At 37.0% G+C, this 23,044-nt stretch overlaps 1 protein-coding gene across 3 annotated transcripts in view; it reads left to right on the top strand.

Annotated features, from left to right (window-relative positions):
• The window catches only part of RANBP17 (RAN binding protein 17), a 425,055-nt gene that overhangs the window by 314,689 nt on the left and 87,322 nt on the right, over nt 1-23,044 (top strand). For all 3 annotated transcript variants that reach the window (XM_073010527.1, XM_008015284.3, XM_008015285.3), the window contains 3 exons: nt 8,452-8,555; nt 14,294-14,382; nt 22,610-22,717. In XM_073010527.1, the coding sequence (XP_072866628.1) occupies nt 8,452-8,555; nt 14,294-14,382; nt 22,610-22,717 (301 nt within the window). The remainder of the gene's footprint in view (nt 1-8,451; nt 8,556-14,293; nt 14,383-22,609; nt 22,718-23,044) is intronic.

The raw sequence follows: 23,044 nt of genomic DNA, 5'->3' as shown, positions 1-23,044 counted from the left end.
GCCGCAAATTTGAAAGTGCTCAGTGTCACCATGGTTGATTTTCCTTGGACATGTCATGATTGCATCTTATGTTGTACTACTTAGAGGAGAAGCATGTGGATAGGATTTGAGTGAGCAATGCATTCCTCAGGTATTTAAACTCTAAGAAGCAGCCATATTTTTAATTACTAGGGGGATACTAATATTAAAATGATGTTTATGGATGTAAAGAATTCTATCTTTAGGGGTGAGGGTAGCACAGTATCCATATGCTTTGTCTTATAAGAGGTAATTGGCATCTGAAGATATCACTAGCTTAAATTTAAGAAATTTTAAATAACGAATGACTTGAATAACAAGGGAAGAGTATTCTAGAAATAGCTACTAAAGATAAAAGTAAAAACACAGAGGAAGGAAATTTTTTCTTTTCTTTATTAATAATAGTTAACATTTTAAAAAATATATAGTTTATAAACCACTTTAACAGGCATTTATCCTTTTTGATCCTTACAACTGCCCACATTAAATAGGTATTATTCCATTGTTTATCTGTTAGAAAACTGAGGTTCAGAGGCCGGGCGCAGTGGCTCACGCCTGTAATCCCAGCACTTTGGGAGGCCGAGGTGGGCAGATCACGAGGTCAGGAGATCGAGACCATCCTGGCTGACATGGTGAAACCCTGTCTCTGCTAAAAACCAAAAAAAAATTAGCTGGGCGTGGTGGTGGACACCTGCAGTCCCAGCTACTTGGGAGGCTGAGGCAGGAGAATGGCGTGAACCCTTGAGGCGGAGCTTGCAGTGAGCCGAGATCCCACCACTGTACTCCAGCCTGGGCAACAGAGCGAGACTCCGTCTCAAAAAAAAGGAAAACTGAGATTCAGAGAGATTAAATGACCTGCCCAAGGTCAGTCATGGAAGTAGTAGCCCTCTGGCCGTATATTTTCATCCACTTTCACTAAACTATTACTTCATCTTTTACCTTGTCAATCAATTAAGAAATAAAACTTTTTCCTTCATTTTTATTTGAACTGTTTGGTCCGAATGATTGATTTGGGGCTTGCAGGCAGTGAAAGAAAAGGAGAAAGGATTACTTCCTAAGCTTCTATGAAATAAACAGATAGATGCATGTTTATTGTTTGTGCTATATTACAGTTTGATGGTCTGTGAAAATCAAACGTGGTTTTTAAAATTTGTTCTTATGTCCAATGATTGGCCAAAGCGTATTTCTTCTCATGGATAAAGGAACACAGAGGTGGATATCTCAGGAAGGCTTAGCAAGTGAGGGGCTTGATCAGAAATAGCTGATAGATCAGAAGAATACATCAGTGTATCAACTGTGTCCATGACTTGGCAGAGATTATCTGAAAAATATACATAGGGGATGAGGGAGTGGGCAGTAAGGGGTAAAGCAGCAGCTGGAAATACTTAAAATCTATAATGAGATAATTAAGACTAATTAGCTGGCCCTGTAGGCAGAAAGCAGCCCATTAAGTCCAGATCCAGTTTTAATAACTTACCTGGTTTTGAGGCTAGAGAGTCCAGAGCACCCCAGGGAATGAAGTGTTTCATGGATGAGACTTTTAGGGTGGGATTCTTTGAAAATGGGTAGCTATAGTCTGCAGTGGGCAGTGTATTTTTTTTTCTGGGAACTAAAACACTCTGGTTCCCTAGGGGGAAGAATTAAAGGCACCTCAGTTTTCTCATCTGTTAAATGGAGAAAACTACATAAAAGAGTTATCATGTGGTTTTAATAAGAAAGATATACAAAAGGGCCTAGAGCAATTCCTATCACAAAGCAAGTTCTTAGAAAATATTAAGAAACGTTTGTTGAGTGCACTATTAGAAGCAGCATTGACTGCTGCTGGGACCTCAAAATGAGGCAAGTTTGGCGCTCTTAATGCCATCTACTCTGCCCTCAATATTTAGAGCTATTTTCCTGTGGAAGCAAGATCTGATGACACTTCCCAACACATACCAAAATATCTGCCCTGCCTGAAGCCACAAGTCATTTCAAAACTAGCTAGAACTCCTAGGCAATTTAGAGGGAAACTGAAATGAAAACCAAATTGTGGCCCAAGTTTCAGGGACCAGTTAAGCACATTTCTCCAAGTTTTACTGTAATATAACTTAGAAGTGGTATCTTAATGAAACATTGGGAAATAGCAGATGATCTGGGCCTAGACCTGCAAATCACCAACTCTTATGAGATCGTCCATTGTTACTTGGTTTCGAATGGACTATTTTCTTCGCCCTGTGCCTGTATCTCCTTGTTTGTCTCTCCTCTTAATTTTCCTTAATTTGGACCAGAGCTTCATTATACCTACTTTCTTGCAAAAGTGTTGGATGTGATTCTTGGATGGAAATATAAAACATTCTAATTGAATCCTAGAAAAATAAATTAAATATGTCTTGTATATAAGCCATGCACATTGGAGTGATTAGAAAGGGGGAAAGAAATTGGGTGTCACATTAATTGGTATTAACTTTGAAATGCATTTTGGTTTCTACTCAGTGATTTGCACTTTGTATGAATTTAATTAGATGCTATGTGCCCCAGGTTGTATTTCAGATGAAAATGGGGGATGGGGTGGTTGGCAATAAACCTGACCTTTGCTGACTATATTGGTTTTCTGTTATTATTGCTATAACAGATTACCACAAGGAAGTAGCTTAAACAATACTAATGTATTATTTTATAATCCTGGAGGTCAGATGTCCAAATGGGTCTCAGTGAGCTAAAATCAAGGTGTCAGCAGGGGTCTAAGGAAGAATCTGTTCTTTTGCCTTTTGCGACTTCTGGAGACCACCTGCTTTCCTTGGCTCATGGCCTCCCTTTCTCCATCAGCGTCAGGCCGAATCCTTCCCATGCTGCCATCTTTGTGGTTCTCCAACTTCTGCTTCTCTTTTCCACTGTTAAGGACTCTTGTGATTACATTGGACCCACCTGGGTAATCCAGAATACTTTTCTGTTTTAAAGTCAGTTTATTAGCAACCTTAATTTCCCTTTATCATATAACCTAATATATTCACAGGTTCCAAGAATTAGAATGGATGTCTTTGAGAGGGTAATTATTCTGTATTCTACCTGCCTTATTGGTTTATCACAATTGCCAAAGTGTTTCACACAGTACTTATACAGTAAATCCTCAGTAACTGTTGGCTACCATCATTTACAGTTACCATACCATTTCTATTACTTACTTCTCCTTGCCCACTTCCCCCAACTCCCCAGTAATCCAGCTGCTGTTTGCATTCAAATTTAAGGAAATGAGAAGTTTCACTGTTTTGTATACACTTCGGAGGGGGAGCAAACCCAGATTTTTGTTGTCAGTGTTATTGTTTTAGATTCACATGCCATAAAATTCACTTTTGTAAAGTACGTAATTCACTGGTATTTAGTATATTCAGAATATTCATAAAATTGTGCAGCCATAACCATTATCTAATTCTGCAACATTTTCATCACCCCCAAGAAACCCTGTACCATTAAGTAATCACTCCTCTTCTCCCCTCCCCCAAACCCTGGAAACCACTAATCTGTTTTCTGTCTCTATGGATTTGCCTATTCTGGGCATTAATATAAATGGAATCATACACTTTGTGGCCTCTGTATCTGGCCTCTTTCACTTAGCATGTTTTCAAGGCGCATTCATGTTTTGGCATGTATTAATACTTTGTTCCTTTTTATGGCTGAATAATATTCCATAGTGGATGTACCACATTTTGTTTAGCCACTCATCAGTTGATGAACATTTGAGTTTTTTTCTACCTTTGGTTATTATGAAATAATACAGCTGTGAGCATTTGCGTACAACTTTTTGTGTGGACACGTATATTCAGTTTTCTTGGGTAAATACCTAGAAGTGAAATTGATGAATCAACTGGCAACTCAAATTTTTTGAGTAACTGCCAAAGTGTTTTCCACAGTGACTACACCATATTACATTGGTTGTACCATTTTACATTTCCACCGATGGAGGTTTTAAATTGTACAAAATAATAAATGAAATGTCCTACAAATAAAGTATCTGTCAGCTAACATACTTAAACAGTTACTCTTATATTTTAATGTGATGTCTCTGAAGGAAACAAAATGTTTAGAACTTACAAAATGAATAACTTTCTGTTTAAACATATTCTCAGAGGCACAGTGGAGGTGATTAGCTTTGGGTTTCACCTAAAAGCTAAGAAATTAACAATTTTTATCTATGCATGACTGAGAACTTACAATGTTATGTTCACATTTACTTTTCCTGATGGCAATGAAAATATTGATCTATAAGTTGGCACTTTACCTTCAAATCATATTGGTTTCTGGACCTTTGTCTTATTAAGAAAATAACAGCTTCAATTATTATTCATAAAATAATCATATATACATTTGGAACACTAAATATATGACTACATACTTGAATGTGAAGTTGTAAGAGAGTGAGCTCATGTTTTCTCCTTTGGCATCAGAAATAGTAAATGATACCTGTATGGTAATACAGATTAGAAAAAGTCTTTAATAGTAATGTTGTATAAAGTTGTTTGCATGATATAAACAAAAATATCCAGTTCTCCAGCTTTGATGGCACAGCATATCACGTTGCAAGAGCAGGAACAGTGCTAACTAAAACAGTAAACATTTTTATAGTATAATGCACCAGTGTCTTATATTTGCCTACTTTAAACCCAAGTGATTGTCTAGGAATTCCATTTTCCTCACCAGAACTAAGCTGGCTGATCTTCACTCTCTTCTGACTTCATGCAGCTCCAAATTCAGGATTCTGTGACAATAACATTAGTCCCCATCTCTGATGTCTTCCACCTTATCAGAGACCTGGAAAAGCATGAGCTTGGGAGTAAAGCAGACATGGTTGGGAATCCTGGCTGACATTTACCAGCTGGCGGATGTCGGGCAGGCTACCTAATTCCTTTGAGTCTCTCTGTTCACATGTAAAATGAAGAAAATCATACAACTTCATGAGATTGTTCTGACCATTAATGACTTGCAACAGTACTTTGAAAACAGTAAGAGCCACATAAGTGTTTTTTAAGCAAATAAAGTACCAAATCCATTGCCTGCATAAGAACTCAAGGAATAACAGTGTTATTCAGTCACTCCACAAATATTTCTTGAGTGCCAGACCCCATTCAAGGCACTGGGGATCCTCTATGATGGAAATAGAACAAGTTCCTTCCCAAGGAACTTACATCCTAATAGAGAGGATAAACAACAAATGAATAAATATGTCAATGAATAGCCAGTGTAGTAAGTCCCATAAGAAAAGTAAAGCAGGTTATGGGGTTGGAAAGTGATGTGGGGGGAGGGGGAACTGTGGGTAGCACTTTAGATAGAGTGGTCAGGGAAGGCCTCTCTGAGGAAGTGAGAGTTAAGCAGAATTGCTGCTCACATTACTGCGTTTATAGTATTTGCTCCTTGACTTCTCCCTGCACATTTTGGTAGCTTGTCTCTTGTGCTCCTGGTATCCCTGTTTGCTTTAAAATTTGAATGGAGAAAGAGGTGGAGTCAGGAAGTTTTTTTTATCTGTAGCTCAGAATATTAAGTTAGGAGTTGAAATGTTAAAAGTCTGAATTTGTCTTTGTTCTGAATAAGCATCCTTACCTTGGAAAACTTTGTTCCCAAAGGAAGGGCACTGGGCTGGCAATCTTGCAGTTATACTTTTCTTGATTACCATAATCACCTCTCTAAGTCCATGTTAGACTCAAGACAACAATAGTGCTAATGGCTGTCACTTGTTAAGTACCAGACACTGAGCAAGGCGGGGGGCGGGGGGGCAGTTACAGATGTTTTGTCATTTACTTAATTCTCATGGCTAACTTTATGAAGTAAATATTATGTCTCTTAATTACAGGTGAGCACACTAAGGCTTTGATGAGTGAAGTGACTTTACCCAAAACCAGACAGCTAATAGTAGCAGAGCCAGGATTCAAGCTTAGATAAACTTTTTGTCTTTTTTTTAAGAGATGAGATCTCACTGTGTTGCCCAGGTTGGTCTCAAACTCCTGGACCCAAGGGGTCCTCCTACCCCAGGTCCCAAGTAGGCAGGATTATAAGCGTTCACCAGTGCTCCAGCCAAGCTTAGATAAACTTTGTGATTTCAAAGCATCCATTCTTTATAGCACCGTCATCTGCCTGCAGTGATAATTTCCACTGTTCTCATTCATAATTCCATGTTTAGAAAATACTTTATCTTAGAAGAGTAAGATTACATGGCTTAAGTATAATGTACATATATTTTATGTATTTAGGATTTGATAATGTATATTTCAATTATTTATTGTATTATTCTATGTCAGGTGTTAAGAAAATAAAGACATTCTAAAATTCACCTTTATTGAGAAATTACTTTTTATCTAAACACAGTATTTGCCTAATAATGCCAGGCTCTATTCTGTGCTAATACTATAATACTGGTACCACCATTACTATTTATTGAGCGTCTTCTATTTTCCATATATTATAACATTTAATCTTCACAGTGACCCTCGAAGATAAGTATTTTTATACTTATTTTATAGATTAAGAAACTGAGACTCAGAGTAATTAGTAAAATATCTGAAGTTAAATAATATACAGTGGAGTCAGACACCTGGGCCTGTTTACTGCAGAGCTCTACATCATTCTCCTTCACTGAGAAACAAAAAGATACAGTCTCAGCGCTGTAGAAGCTAATCTGAAGATACTATCAGCGTAAGCTAGTAGAGCTGATAATTCACGTGTATACTTTATAAATTTTATCTCATTTAGTTCCCACAGTAACCCTGATCAAATGGTAGTTGTGGTATAATGTAGGTAGTATTGTTATTGCTATTATTAGATATGCGCTTAAATATCTGCAATTCAAGGCAGACTGGTACGATGGTTAAGAGCCAGGCAAAATGCTATGGGAATCCAAAGGGAGAAGGGAGATAACTTGATTGGGAGTTAGGAAAGCTTAGCTTAGACATTGGGAAAGATATTATTTCACCTGGGCCTTGAAAAATAACATCTGTATGGGTCTGTGTTGTCACCAGTTAACAGAGAAGAGGAGTCACTTGGTCATATAGCCAGTTGACAGAGAAGAGATTCTAATTTGGTCTGCCTTACTCTTCACTCAGAACACTGACCTTCGTTTAGAACAGCACACCAGTAAAGATTAGTTAGCCTTTTGGCATCTGTTTGTAACAAAGCTAAGTCCCCGATTCTGTTGTACTCCTGAAACAATGTGAAATTGAAGGAAAGAGATAAATCACAGAAGATCAGAGTCAGCCAGATCAGCCATTCCTTAAGAGTCAAAGGATCTTGATCCTGACAGGACCTCCATTTCTTTGTCTGAACAATGACTATAGGCCAGTGTTTTTCAAACATTCACAGGCATGTGAATCATCTGGAGGGCCTATTAAAACAAAATTGCTGGGACCCACCCCCAGAGTTTCTGATTAAATGGATTGGGATGGAACCTGGGCATTTACATCTAACAAGTTTAGAAGTGATGTTGATGCTGCTAGGTCAAGGACCAAACTTTGAGGACCTTCTCTGAGAGCTCATTTCCTCTCTCGTACTCTATTTAAAAACTCTACTAATAGCGTAGAAATTAGGCAGTTTGAACCATGTCGTTCCACCTCCAACTAAGTATTCCACCTTAAACAAGACACTTAATCTTTCTCTGCCTGTTTCTTAAGTAGAGTGCAGCTCATAGCTCCCTGTGACTTAGGACGAATGAGTGGATTCAATCTCTCATTTAAAAGAAACCCCTTTTGAAAAAGGATACTATATAAATTATCAATTGTGCATATCCACGTGTGAAGTGAAGATTCTGCTTTGACAGAATCCTTGAGGAAACTTCAGTCTACCTTTAAAAAGTTAATAGGAAATGTCTCTTTTCCCGCTTCTCTGTTTAAAAAAAAAAAAAGGAAGCTGAGTGTAAGAAGAACTGTACCCATGAAGAATGTATTTAAAATCCAAATGACCCATAAGGACCCCATCCTTTTTGGCAGATAAAAGTTTCCCTGCCATTTATTTAATAAATTAATTAAAAAGAACATAAATAAAAGAGAATAATAACTTAGAGCTATCTGGGCACCTGAGTCTATGAGCCTTTAGGGCCTTGGCACCCAAAGAGAAGGGGAAAAAAACACTGCATCTCTGAGGCTTTGAAAGTGGTCTTCCTTGAGGCATTAGAGAAGCTCTAGGGGCCCTAGGAGCTAAAGGACTGAGATGCCTGGGACATGAGTCTGTTAGATCCACTAAAGAACCAGGGGAAAAAAATGACTGGTAAGTAATTCTGCTATTTCATTTGGTGCAAAAGAGAAGGCAAAACACCAGAATATTCAGTGAGCAAAAGTACAAAATGTGGCATGGATGTGAATGCAGGCTGACCCCTTCTCAGGAATATTTCTAAGCCTAAATGAAGCACTCAATGCTGAGGACAATGTACAATTCTATGCATTTTAAACGATAGTGACCCTTTTGTTTCTCTGATAGGCGAAGATGAGGATGAATTTGAGAATTTCATGCTACCTCTTACAGTTGCTTTTGAAACAGTATTACAGATATTCAACAACAACTTTAAACAAGAAGACGTAAAGGTAGGTTTGTTTCCAAATATGAGGAATGACAGTTTTGTTTTTTCTAGGATATCTAGATCCAGAAAAGGGCTTTGCATATCTGTGTGTGCTCTTTGCCTCCTCAGACCTGCTTTCCCAATTGCATGTCTTTAATTTTTACTTTTATTTAAGCATTTTTCTAGTTTCTTATACAAATGAACTTTGAGGTCAGCAAATAGTTTTGGACAGTCAGTTCATGATTAGATGACATAGATTTGTCTCCTCTGGCAGTTACTATCTTTAATAGGATATTTCTTGTGGGTACACCACTTTAAACACCCCTATTCCCTCATGTGTCCTGCACTGTTATGTTTCAACATATCTATATAGAGGAATGCACAATCATACACGTACTAAAACACTATGTCTCTAAATATTTTTTTTAAACAAGAATTTATATAAATCAAGACTTTATTAAATGGCTAGGCATATATGTATAAATAGGAACTGGTCTTGAAGTATTGCATTCTTAAACGGAACAAAGTGATTAGGATAACTGATAGCTAAATAAGGTTTTTATGTGCCTGTGGGAGCCATATTAGGATTGATTTGACAAGTCAGTTCAGCTGTGGCAACAGTCATAATATCTAAGACAACATTATGTTTTATTAGTAAAATCCTTAAGTGTAGCAAGCTGTCTATGACAAAACAGCCCCATATTTTAAGGTGGGGGATGGGAAGCACAAGCTCTGCTAAATAGAAATAGTATCTTCTGAAATTACAGTGTATCAAGGCAATATTAAATAAATTGACAATGATTATTATCTTTAACAGACTAATAAATGCACTCCAGAGAATGTAGACACCTTTGTTGGTGATAATTGAGTCATATATTTCATAGTTATTTGAAATGTGTTAGAAATATTAACCATCTTTTGCATAGCATCTCTTCACAAAAAAAAAAAAAAAAACTAGCAGTAAGAAGCCAAATAGAAAAATGATGGCCTTTGATAATTATCTTTATGTAATTCTTCTACCAAAAAATAATCAGCCAAATGCTATACCTCTTAATTTAAAAGAATTTTTGAAATTAATGTTTATCAGCATGCTATAGTTATAGAATTTTAAAACCAAAAAAAGGATCTTACAGATTCTCTTTGTGTTTATACTCTTCCTGAAATTCGTCAGCAGAGTTTCCACTCAGGTTAGCTGTATCTTTTAGATGTCTTCCAAATATTTTCAGTGACCAACAAAATCTTTGCAGCTTTTAGGTTGCTATTTCTGCCCTTTATCAAAAAGAAGCAGAGAAGTTGAAAAACATCATCTTTATAAAAATTACATCTGTCTCATCTGAAGATTTCATTATATTCCAAGACCATTTTGTTGTAATCCCATCTAGTTTGATAGAAACCATCTTCCTAGAGTCATTTTTAATGGAGTTCCAGGGATATATCCCTAAACCAGCAAGTTCTTAACGACCCTGGAAAGTGACTGCTTGATTACACTTTAACGGTATTTGCAAATAAAATCACAAGTAATTAAAGGGAAATCTCCAGGCTTTTGAGCAAGTTTGATGCATGATAACTGCCTGATTCAGCTTCATCTAGAGTAATGCTGTGTAGGCAACAGCTACTGAGATCAATAGCAACGTAATGATAGTGGCAGAATTAAGTGAGTAACCTGAGAACTGTGCCTCAGAATGCATGCAGCTGCCACGAACCAAGGCCACACAGTGCACTCCGTGCTTCCGTCCTAAATGTTCATCAAAAGACGCCCTGCAGGAAAATGGAGTTAGATGCTCTTTATTGCTGATCGTGTCTCTTGCCACATTTATCAGGGAAATTGGATTAGCAGTTGGCAGCTGCAGGTAGACAAGATTCTGCAGTGATTAAATATGCAGCTTGGCTGCATTTGTTGTGACAGACCTTTAGTAAATTCTACTGTAAGCACCATCTGTCTAATTTGTATAAAGAAAACTTGGTGCTTTAAGCTACCGATAAAAAACTAAATCTGTTGCTTTATCATAAACAAAACTTTTGCACTAAATGCTTTTAAATGTAATTTATTAGGTTAAGGCTATTTTTCTATCATGATGAATAAATAATACGTGCAAAAGTGCTTTCAGGTACTTCATTCTGCAAGTACTAGAGATAAAAACATTTCTGTTTTGTTCTTCAATAAAGTATTTAGTATTCCAATCCACAGGAGGTGATGCTGTTAAAATATCTCTATGAAAATGCCTCAGGACTGCCAAATTCATTTAATTTGCAACTCTTACCAGGATTTTCTAACTCCCTATTTATAGATATTTTCAAATGCAGATTTCAGGATAAACTTAAACATTAAGGACGTGTGTTGCCAAATTGAAATATAGTTGTGAGGGGAGGAAATGCAGCAAAAGTCTTGAATTTGTAGCTTTATTTTCTTACTTACTCTTAACAAAATTAAAGAAAACATTGAAATTTTGTCTTGGGTTTTTCTCTTCAAAGTAAAGGGGAAGAGGAAAAAATACTCTGATAAATCCTAGCTTTAGAGTATTCTTTCAAAACATATGTTTCCCCCTATTATTGTGTCCATGGTAAAATATAGTCCAGTACTCCCCTGACTCATGCATCGTTTTTGATTTGGTCATGACATCATCAGTTTCAAGGAAAATGAATGAAAACTTCTCAGAGAAAGAGGAGCAGTTAAATAGGAACCTGCTATCTTTAGTCCTTTCGTAAAAACTCCACAATGTTAAATTATTTAAAATCCTTGATTTTCAGCATGCGCACATTAAAAGTTTTCGCACTAAGTGCCAAATGTTGCAAACAGCACTTTAACAGAATGATTTTGCTTTGATCCCTGTAGCAGTTCCTGAATAATTTATCACAGGTTATTGCCTTAATTCTGGAGAGGGATAGAGCAATAAAGGCAGATGAAAACACTCCAGTTGAAACACCTTGGGGCCTGCTCATTCCTCTGACACGGCTCTTTTGTTGGAACTATTTAGAGGTTATTAAGATGTGTCTTCAGAATTAAGAGTATGCTGTAAGGATGAAGACAGCCATCTTAATTCTAAAGACAAAGCACAATGACCCTTCACCTTCTTTTTCTTTGTTGTTATTATATAGTAGAATTATGAGGATAATATTATAGCTGCCCCCAGTAGTGCCACTACAGTAAAGGGTCTGTCAGACTTTCCATTAGAAACCCTGTTTTGGGGGTCAGGGTGGAAGGAGCCTCGTTTCAGCTGTTTCCCAGCCCATTCGTCTCACACTTGGCACACAGACAACTGTTCACCATGCAGCAGACTGAAGAACTCAGCAGTTACTCCCTAACTATCCAAAAAGGAATCCATACGGTTAGATCCCCAGACATATCCCACTCCCCAAAACAGCCTCACTAAAAATACAAGAGCCTCTCATTCTTCAGCTCAATCTTGTGTTGACCAACTGTAAGAGAAAGGCAACTTTTAAAATAAAACTCTTTGCACTATTTTAAATGAGATGGTAAACTGCAGCTCCTCTGTTCCTCAAATTCAATAAGATCACCTCTCACTCTCAAATTACTTAGTAGGCTGGTTGAACTCTTAGTTAACAGCTTTTCTTTTTAGTATCAGGGCTGGATATGTTTTGGCTATTAAGAAAACACTCTCTTTAGTGTTGTTTGTGTATCCACGTAGATTATTACAATATGATCTGCTGCTTTGAGATAAAATATATTGTTTGAGCATAAGAAAGCTATTTCTTATTAACACTGAATTTTTCTGTTCAGCTGAATTCATTTAGAACATTATTATATGCTTCCTCTGTAGTAACATTTTCTAGAATGATACATAGATATAATTTCATAGCCACATTTTGCCACTTAAAAAAAAAAAAAAACCCATAGATTTGAGTCCTATAGACCACTTCTATTAATTTGACATCGTTTAAGGCATGAAAAACTTGTGATAAAAGTTAATCTTTTTGTATAATGAGGATAGTCTAAAATATTTCAAGAGCCCCTTATACTAGACACAAAGAAAGTAAAACTCATGGTTCTTGTTGACTAATTTAGATTTAAATGGTAGATATCTCATGTGTATGTGGAAGCTTAAAATTTTTTGAAGCATAGCCTGAAACTTGTAAGTGTACCTAATAAAAATAGAACAAAAAGCCTACTTTAGTAGAAAGATTGCAAAGCCAAAGAGTCAGAATAGAAAAGTTTGAAGAAGGCTTCTTAGAAGATGTATTTTGTTCTGGAGGCTGCCAGGAATCTGAAAAGCTGAGAAAGAGAGGAACAGACTCCAGGTGGTGAAAAAAGGCTATATAAAAAGGCAAAATATTTAAAAACAAATGGCAGGTTACATGAGGGAGCTACAAGGAGGCCAGCTGGTTGTAGAAAAACAAGAACTGGTGACAGTATGAGGAAAAAAAGGAGTAAGTCATTTAATAGAGCAGAAACAAAAATTCAGAGTTTTCAAGATTCAGAAATTCAGATAACCATCATTCTGTGAACTGTTAGACAGTATAGAAACTGAATATTCCTATAAATAACATCCAGTTATATTGAGTCACCTCTTAGGCAGAAAGAAAGGAGAGGATGAGAAATCCTAGATACTTCCGAGAGTTAAACTATTATTTGCTACTTTGAAATTAAATTAATTAAATCAGCCATTAAGATGAGGGTCAGGATTCACTGTTTGCTTAATAATAATTTGAACTCCTTCCTAAAGAGGTTTTCATTTATTACCAAAGTGTGAGTAAAGAGAAAATCTGGTAGAAAAAAAAGTTCAGAGACCATTTTCTAGCTGAGTATTTGCAATGAAACAGTATCTTTAGAAGTCACAGTTGTATATCTCAATTATCCCACCCCCTTGTTTTGTAATTATGTTTATTTGTGCTCTTTGTTCCAACATTCTAGCATCTGTTCATGGGTTTTCTTTTTCTCTTCCCAAGCATCAGCCTAAGGACAGCTTAATTAAGAGTCCAGAGTACAAGTCCGATCTCTTCTCTTCAAGAGTCAAGTTTTTGGTTTTTTTCTCTAAAACTAAATATTTATGAAACATTTACTGTGTATCAGGCTCTGCTAGGCATTTTCACATGAATTTATCACATTTATTTGTCACAATGCTTCTGTGAGAAATGCATTATTAGCCCCTTTTATAGATGACAAAAGTGAGCCTGATAAATTGCCTTGCCCTAAGTCTTAAAGCTGGAATTCAAATTCAAGTCTTATGACATCAAATATAGAACTCTTTTCCTTACATCTTCCTCACTTGGGGAATGTGACTGCCATTCGGCGTATATCATAGTACCAGTAGGTCACTTGGCCAGTTTTATTTTGTCCTAAAGTTATTAAGGATATTCATTAGGAATGTTTAAATGCCAGTGCCTTTCTAGGATAGACTCTAAATTATGTTGTGGGACCGATTCCATGCAAGCCGATGTTCAAGATTTGCTGTTATTAAATAATGGCTAGACCCTGTACATATCTGTTTTGTGTAATTATCAATCCTGATCTTTTTTTTCTGATTTGGCATTATTCAGAAACAAAGTATATTAAGACTCTTAAATGCTTAGCTACGCTACTGGAATTATGACTTAGCTAAATTTATAAGAAGTAAAGTGGAGTTATCAGCAGATTTGATGGTCTGTTTGTTTAAAGAGTCTATGCTTTTCTGTAGAAAGAGGTCTGAAGGAGACATTTTAGCTAATGAATCAAAATCAGATATGTGGTCATTATTGCCTGATTATTACTCCATCTGCTCTGCGCTAACGTGAAAATCAATTACTGTGTCTCTTTCCCACTGACAGCGTATGTTGATCGGGCTGGCAAGAGATCTTCGAGGGATTGCCTTTGCACTGAACACAAAGACCAGCTACACCATGCTGTTTGACTGGATGTATCCTTATTACACTGTGACAATACCAGCTCTGTGCACAGAGGGATGCCAGGCCCCTCGCTTTCGTTTAATAGTATGGCACAGTAGGGAAGAGGAAACAAAGCTAAATGAACTAATGTGTAATCAGCTAAAAATTACAGCACAGTGGCAGCAGAGCAGATAACTGAGCACAGTATTTGGAGACCCAGCTCAGAGAGGTCACTTTTTTGGTGCCGTTAAATATTGATAACTTAAAAATGACTCTCCCCAAATGATTGTTTATGTTGGAGTTGAAGGGATAATCTGGCTAACATCTTTAGGGATCAATGAATCCTACCATTTGGCATTTTTGAGGGGAGATTTGAATCTCCATCTCAATTAGCAAGGCCGGGAAGATCATTTTATCTCTTCAAGGCCTAACTCATCCTGCCACAGTTTTTCATTATCATGAAAATAATTAATGGACATGAAAAGGGGAAAATAAATAGTCAAGATTTGTCATTTGGTATAAATTTTGAATTGACCTTTGCCAAGGGTTAGTACAGACAGGAAAAAAAAAAAAATCCCCCACAGAAACGCCTTATCATATAAGAGTTAAAAGAGCATAGACTTTGGTGATAAAATCCCAGTTCTTCATTTACTGTGTTGTGAACCTTGGCAAGTCATTTCACCTGTCTTGGTTTTCTCATTTGAAAACAGATATAATTCAGTTTCATGGTATATTGTAACCATTAAAGTAGGTACAGTATACTCTGTATAATGTCTGGCACATTTTTAGTAGTTGTAAATGGTCATTAATATTGTTCTAATAGTATTGTATGACTAATCTTTGATCCCAACAGGAAGTGGTATTGTATGCAAGTCATATAAGTGTCATATAATGTTTTCATGTCTTTTATACATGAAACCATCAGAGCATGTGAAAAAAATTATATAATCTCAAAGCTAATTTGCTTTTTAATCTAAACTATTTCTCAGTTGCTTTGCTTAAACCCTTCTTATCCAAAGTTTCCTGTAAATTAAATTGCGATGGAAGCTTCTTAAAGGTAACTTTCAACTACTATGCCACAGTTATGGCCAAAAATATAACTAACAGGGGATCTAGGCATGTTTTAGGAGGAACTCTACATATTATAAAAATTTTTAAACATTAATTTGATACTGATGTATCTTTAATTATTATTAAAATATACTTCATCAGATTTATGTACCCAGAGAAGGGTTACAGATAAAATTTTTATGTCATTGAGTAATCATGCACATGGTTTGTATCTACATATAATATGTATAGAGATTATGAAATTTCAACATGGAAAGTCTTAAAATTCTCTTAATGACAGTTAAACTGGAATTATACGTGACCCTTTTATTTCTGCCTTTTTTTTTAATTTTTAAGAGGCAGGGGCTTGTGTGTTGCTCAGGCTGGACTCAAAACTCCTGGGCTCAAGCGATCCTCCCACCTCAGCCTCCCGACTAGCTGGGACTGTGGGACTACAGGTGTGCTCCACGGCACCCAGCTTGACTCTTTTATTTCTCTAAACATAAAGAGCAACTCTCAAAATCAAAATTTTCATTATTTGAAAAATAATAAAAGTCTACTTTGGGCACTGTAATATCGATGGTGATCTTGAAACCAATCTACAACTCTAGGCTATCTAGTGATTAACATTTCATGTTTTTCTCTTCAACAATTTCAACCAAGAGTCAAGATCAGAAACCTTCCCCTCAGTGTCAAAGAAAAACTATCTGCCATAACTGATACCACCCAAAATTTAGAGAAGATACTGTATTGTTTTCCATTTCCTTATTTAGCTCCTTTGGGGGTAGCAGGGGAACCCTTCTGAAATGAAACTTTTGTCCAGCAGATGGCAGAAAACAGCAAACGGAAAATCTTGGGACTTAATGTTTTGTTTTGAACTGGAAACCTTTGTCTCCTCCATTTGACCATAGATGAAGCTCTCAGGGTCAGGGGCGGAGAGAAGTATCAGTTATGTCGGAAGCTGTGTTAGATTGCCAAATGGGGTGGTTTGGTACTGGCGTTGCTTATAATAATTGAGTTTCAGTAGCAAATCAGCTTCCTTGGGAAAAGGCTAGGGGCTTTTCATAATTGTATTGACAACAAAATGAATATGATAAATGGTGTTCATTCAGTTGAGACAAGATTTATAGTTTTCCTTTGGGCGAGGGATGAAGAGCAAATATTTATAATAATAGTAAAATTTGTTTAAAAGTTATATTATTTGATAATTCAAAAAGCTTTATTAAAATATTTTGAAATACTTTAAGCAGTTTCAGGTGATAAAGTACAGATTCTTTTCAAAGTATTCAAGTAATGCAAAAATGAATAAGTATGATAAAAAAAATGCCATGGATATGAAAGTCATTTATTCTTCCTGAAATATTGATATGTCAAACCGTCAGTGATGATTTCCACATTACTGCTGGGGAAAGTTTATTTGCCTTTTATCCACATAAATGTGTGTTCTTTAATTTGTTATACAATCCTTAGCATGCAGAAGAAACATCCTGTAAGAGCACATGTCATCTTAAAGTCAAAATGCATTTTATTTATGGCGATTATTTGATAAAATGCTATTTTAGTGGTTAGCTATTTAATTCAAAAACATTTCTATAAACACTGACTGCATTAACTGCCACACAAACTACATTGCTTTTCACTCTGTCCTTCCAAAACTAAATTGCCTGAAACTACACAGCAACCATCTTGATAAATGGTTTCCAGGGCTGGAGAATTGAAAGAGGATCATTGACATACTTCTTTGCCCCTGTGATGGGAATGCAACAATAAGAAAACACCTTATCTTGCAGTGCATCTAATCTCCTTCTTTAAAATTTTCCTAGATCATACTTAAACTGAAGTATCAAAAATCCAGATGGAAGCTGGGAAAAAAATTAAGAATTTGTATGACATTATTTCCTCACATGCCGTCTTTTAACTGTTAAAGTCTGATTATTGAGCTCACCGATTTTTAGTCAGGAAGTCAGTCCTGTTGTACAATGGCAAGGCAATATAACAAGATACATAGAAGAGATACAAACTTCAGAATAGGGCAGTCCTAGATTCCAGTCCTGGATTCACCACTTAAACTGTGGGTCTTGAGTAAGCTACTTAATATCCCAGAATGACACGCCTGTAATCCCAGCACTTTGGGAGGCGAGGCAGACGGATCATGAGGTCAGGAGATCGAGACCATCCTGGCAAACACGGTGAAACCCCGTCTCTACTAGAAAATACAAAAAATTAGCTGGGCATGGTGGTGGGCGCCTGTAGTCCCAGCTACTTGGGAGGCTGAGGCAGGAGAATGGTGTGAACCCGGGAGGCGGAGCTTGCAGTGAGTGGAGATCATGCCACTGCCTGGGTGGCAGAGTGAGACTCTGTCTCAAAAAAAAAAAAAAAAAAAAAAAAAAAATCCCAGAATCACAATTTTGCTTTCCATAGAACAAGACTAATAATACCTATCTCACAGGTATGTTGTAAGAAGTGTCATGATTCTGTGATTAGTAAAGGGCCCAGTATAGTGACTGTCATAAAGTAAATACTCTACAGCTGCTGTTAGTTCTTTTCCCTAATACATAATGAAACAAAGGAATCCCATTTGCTCACTTATTCAGCAAAGTGGGCTAAGGGCTGTGCTAGGTTCATGAGGAATATAGATCTGACCCCAAACAAAGTCAGTTTCTTATTTACATGAATTACTGTAATCAAATACAGAAAGTGCTAAGAGCCATAACGAAGATACAAACAGGACAGTGCATGCATTTAGCTGAGGAATCAGAAAGGGCTCTGGAAAGGCGGAGGTGTTTCCTTGGGTCTTACCAAATAAGTAGGATTGGACCATATGGAAATAGGAAGAAACACAGGTTTTTGGTTGGTCTAGGCATCAGGTTGAGGGAGTCAGTAGCAAAGATGTTTTGTTACAGATACCATTCATTTCATGGTTGGAAATGTAGTTTGTTTGGGACTCTTGAATATCAGTCTAAGGAATTTAGACCCTTATTCCATAGGTAGTATAAAAAAACTAATGGTTTTGATTGACTAACAAAATCAGAATTGTTTCCAGAAGAAAGTAATTGGCAATATCATTTTGGGCAAACTGAAATAGAGAAGAAAGTAAAGCTGAAAATTCACTGTTCAGCAAGCATTTTTTTTTTTTTTTTTTTTTTTAGTTTTGTTTCTGTGCCAGGCAAAAGGAATGCAAGAATGAATAAAATGATTGCTCTTTAGAAGCCCGCTCTCTAGTTGATTACACATGACTAATAAACAATCAGATGTCAGTGTGTTATAACAAAGATGCATGCAAAGGGCTATATGAGCATGTATGAGAAAAAGAGCAGTGCTTTTTGCAAGATAGAGAAAGCTTCTCAGAAGAAGTGAAAGTTAAGCTAAGCCTTGAAAGATGGATAGGCATTTGCCAGACACAAGAGAGGAAAGGTTTCCAGCAGCAGTCCCCTTGTGAACAAAGGTTCAGATGTTTACATATTCATGGAGTACATTGAAGCTCTGAACTGGCAAGCTATTTCTATTCTGGAGCCATATCCGCAAGCCCTGGTCTCCTAACACTTTTAATGAAAACTCTTTTGCCTTCTGGTATTAACAACTGATGAATGGGTGGGTGGATGGATGGATGGATGGATGGATGGATGGATGGATGTTGTAAAGAAGCAAACCTGATATTTTTCACACTTTCATATTTGGTATCCTATCAGGCAATGTCATATCATTAATGCCTTTGATTTTTAATTTATCTGATGTGGACCTTAGAAATTCATTGAGAAGATCTCAGTGAAAGCAATTAGATCTGTGCTTCTTCTACCTAACGGCTCCCATTCTCTTCTTCCTACTTATATATACATAGTCCTCACAAGGCCACTGGAAAATTAAACTCCTAGAGTGGGTTCTGGTCCTCATCCTGTAATTGAGCCTGGCACTCTCACTCTGCAGCCCTTTTAACCTCTCTGTTGAGTAGACCTCTACTCTGCTTTCCAATAATCCCTCATTTTCTCTGTGGCAGTCACCTCTGTCAGAAGCATATTAGAATTGGCACCACTCTCATTCCACACAGAAAAAGGAGCATCCCCTTATATCTCCCTGCCTTATCCCATAGTGAATACTGTGTGCTCTGAAAAATATCATGGTCCTGATGCCATTATAGAATGCCTTGCAGAGGCCTGTGTGTGCCTCTGGTATTCTTTGGTTCTGAGATTTGGGTTGAATCCATTTTCTCATGAGCCTTCCAGATGCATTCCCACTAATGAGTTTGTGCCCAAGAGGTCCCTTGGTGGAATATTTTCTCACCTGTGCTCCTGTGGCATTGGTTCAGAATTTCTATACTCAAAGCATCCTTATTATATGTCGGTCACCCTGATTTGAGCATGTATTCCCCAAGATTAAAAGCTATATCTTCCTGGCCAGGGATGGTGGCTCATGCCTGTAATCCCAGCACTTTGGGAGGCCAAGGTGGGCAGATCACGAGGTCAAGAGATCGAGACCATCCTGGCCAACATGGTGAAACCCCATCTCTACTAAAAATACAAAAATTAGCTGGGCATGGTGGTGGATGCCTAAATTAGCAGAGCAAGACTTCATTAAAAAAAAAAAAAAAAAAAAAAAAGGTTATATCTTTCTTAACTCTGGATCCCTAGCCCTTAGCACAGTACATAGCACATGGTATCTACATCTATCAAAAATAACAACTTTTCTAGTCCATAGAAACAAAACAGTAAGTTGTCTGATAACAGTCAAAATAAAGTGAATCATGTGGACTGACTTTATTTTTGTTATTTTCATCCAACTGAAACCTTATTCTTACATATACACTTACTTCTTATCCCCCTTCCCTGCCTTATTTTCCTTTGTAGTACTTTTTTTTGAGACAGAGTCTCACTCTTGTCACCCAGGCTGGAGTGCAGTGGTGCAGTCTTGGCTCACTGCAACCTCTGCCTCCCGGGTTCAAGCGATTCTTGTGCCTCAGCCTCCCGAGTAGCTGGGATTACAGGCGAGCGCTACTATGCCTGGCTAATTTTTGTGTTTTTAGTAGAGATAGGGTTTCACCATGTTGCCCAGGCTGGTCTCGAACCCTTGGCCTCAAGTGATCCACCCACCTCAGCCTCCCAGAGTGCTGGGATTATAGGTGTGAGCCACCGTGCCTGGCTTTCTTTGAAGTACTTTCTAATGTATATTTATTTTGTTTATTTTCTGTCTTATTAGAATATAAATTCCATGAGGGCAGGGCAGGGATTTTCTTTTTTTTTTTTTTTTTTTACTGGTGTCTCTGGAGAGTGTCAAGCAATGCTTGTTATAGAATAGGACTTCAGAAAATAGTTGATAAGAAAACTGTTTCAGTATATACAAATGCAGCCTTAGCATGGTATGTATGTCTAATAGGAGAAAGTATTGCTTTTTGCACTTTTGGGAAGCATACCACTCTTAAAATTATAGATGGCTTATTTTCATTGAACATCATGTGAACTGTTTTCTAAAACTTAAAAGTGAAATACACAATTAAATAGTTCTAATCAAATAAGCTACACTTCATTTTTAGGTTGCACGTTTATAGCAACAAATAATGTGTTGAAATCTATTTTGTACCAGGCCATGCATTCAATAAGTACTTAGCATATGCCCTCAAAAAGCTTATAATAGGAAAGATATACAAGTACTATTATTATGCTAGCACCAGGTTCCACCACTATACACAGGAGACACTCCTAACCCTTTAGGGAGAGGTAGGAGGCAAGTGCATGTGATGTCAGAGAAGGCTTCCTGGGATAATTGACACCCATATTGAAATCCGACATTCAAATAGAAATTAGCAGGAAGATGGTAGGGTCTCTGCTCTTTAGAAATGCACTATCTAATGGGGCAGACAAATAACACAAGCAACCAAGCCTAACATACTGTGTTGTAAGAGATATGGTCATGAGTACTCATTGAACGTAGATGAGGAAGAGACTGATGCCTTTGGATAAAATAGAGAAAACATCCCAGGGGAGATAAAACTTGAGCTAGGTATTGAAAGACAGGGATGTGCTAGACAGAATAAGTGGTTTATGAGGGAATAGAGACAAGAGCTGGCATTAGTGGGTTTGCAGGGAGTTATGAAAAGCTAAATCATGAGCAGAAATGCTAAGAGATGAAGCTGGAGGTAGGCAAGAACCAAATCTTAAAGGACCTTGAACACCATGCTAAGGAGTTTGAAATTTATTCTAAGAGCAGGGAAGAAAATTGTGATGACCTCACCATGGAGATTTCTACCCAGAAGCACACCGAAAAGAAACACCATTAAGTGATTTAGTTTAGCATTTTGATCTGAAACAAAAGACAAGTATGTTGGAAAACATCAGAAAGACACTTGAGAATTGGGAAAAGAAAAGAGAAATGAAGACAGTGACATAGAGTTTTTCTGCTACAGTTTGGGACCTTAATCCTATATTCATGTGTCTACTTGGCAAGGAGATGCCCATTGTTGATTAAAGGGCCAGTGGAGCTGAGTCAGTTTTCCAGGTTCTGATGGCCTTCGGCGTAGATTTATCAGAGGCATATACTCTTTAGTGTTAATAACAATGTTAGAGAATATCTCCTTGTGTGTACATGAGACTATCTTTAGTGACACTTATGTTGAGTAGATTAATAGTTACCCAAAGCTTTTCTTCAAGCCAGCATCCCAGATATTTCTTGGAGCTACAGTGAGACAAAAAAGAGCAATTCAACAACATTTTTTTAAAAAGAGTAATTTTGAAACTGAGAGATATGTGAGGTTTATTATTACTAGTTCCTTCTACTTTTACATATTTTTTAATTTCATAATAAAAATATTTTTCTAAGTAGTATAGTAACCAAGAAACTGATCATAACTCAAATATATGTTTATCCTCATTCACTAAACTTATTTTCCTTTCCTGCAACATTAGGCATAAATCTTTAAATGTGCTGCTTTATATGATACTTGAAAAGTGTGTATTTTATTCAGTATTCTAACAACAAAGCAATATAATGTGTAGGATATGTTACAAATAAGAACAAATCACTGGCAGCCCCAAAAATATATGTATATCTGTGCAGGTTAGGGAGAGCAATTTATAAAATGTCATTGTATAGTATAAACATAGAACGAATTAGTATAAACGTAGAACAAATGTGGATTCCCCTTTTTGTGTGTGTGTGGCACTAATTTTCAGAAACAGTATTTCTTTAGGCCCTTAAATTCTTTAACAGGCTTTATAAAAGGTACCCAACATATCTTCCCATTCTTCAAAACGCTGTTGAACGGTGGTATGGAGAGCCAGCATGTACAACTCCCATCTTGAAACTTATGGCAGAACTGATGCAAAACAGGTAAGCAGTGTGACCGGCAGTGAAAAAAAACAGTCTATTAGCAGAAATCTCCCAACAGTCTGACTTTCTTTCTTGGTTTGTGTATTTTCAAGGTAGTTAGCAAGAGCCCAGGAACCAAGACTTAAGATGATTAGTGAAAACAGAATTAGAGACGTAAGATTGAGGCCTTTTGAGAGAAAGAACTACAGTATACTTGGCTGTCTATGGGGACTAGGGAAATAGAAAATAAATTGGAAGACTGCAGCCACCTTTATTTAAAATATTCAAAGGTACAAAATGAAGGGAGGGCAGCTATTTTAACTATTTCAGTGCTTAAATGCAATTCTA

The sequence above is a fragment of the Chlorocebus sabaeus genome, chromosome 23 (assembly GCF_047675955.1).
Source record: "Chlorocebus sabaeus isolate Y175 chromosome 23, mChlSab1.0.hap1, whole genome shotgun sequence".
Lineage (NCBI taxonomy): Eukaryota > Metazoa > Chordata > Mammalia > Primates > Cercopithecidae > Chlorocebus > Chlorocebus sabaeus.
Note: the sequence above shows the minus strand (reverse complement) of the source record. Positions and strands in the feature narration are given on the sequence as shown.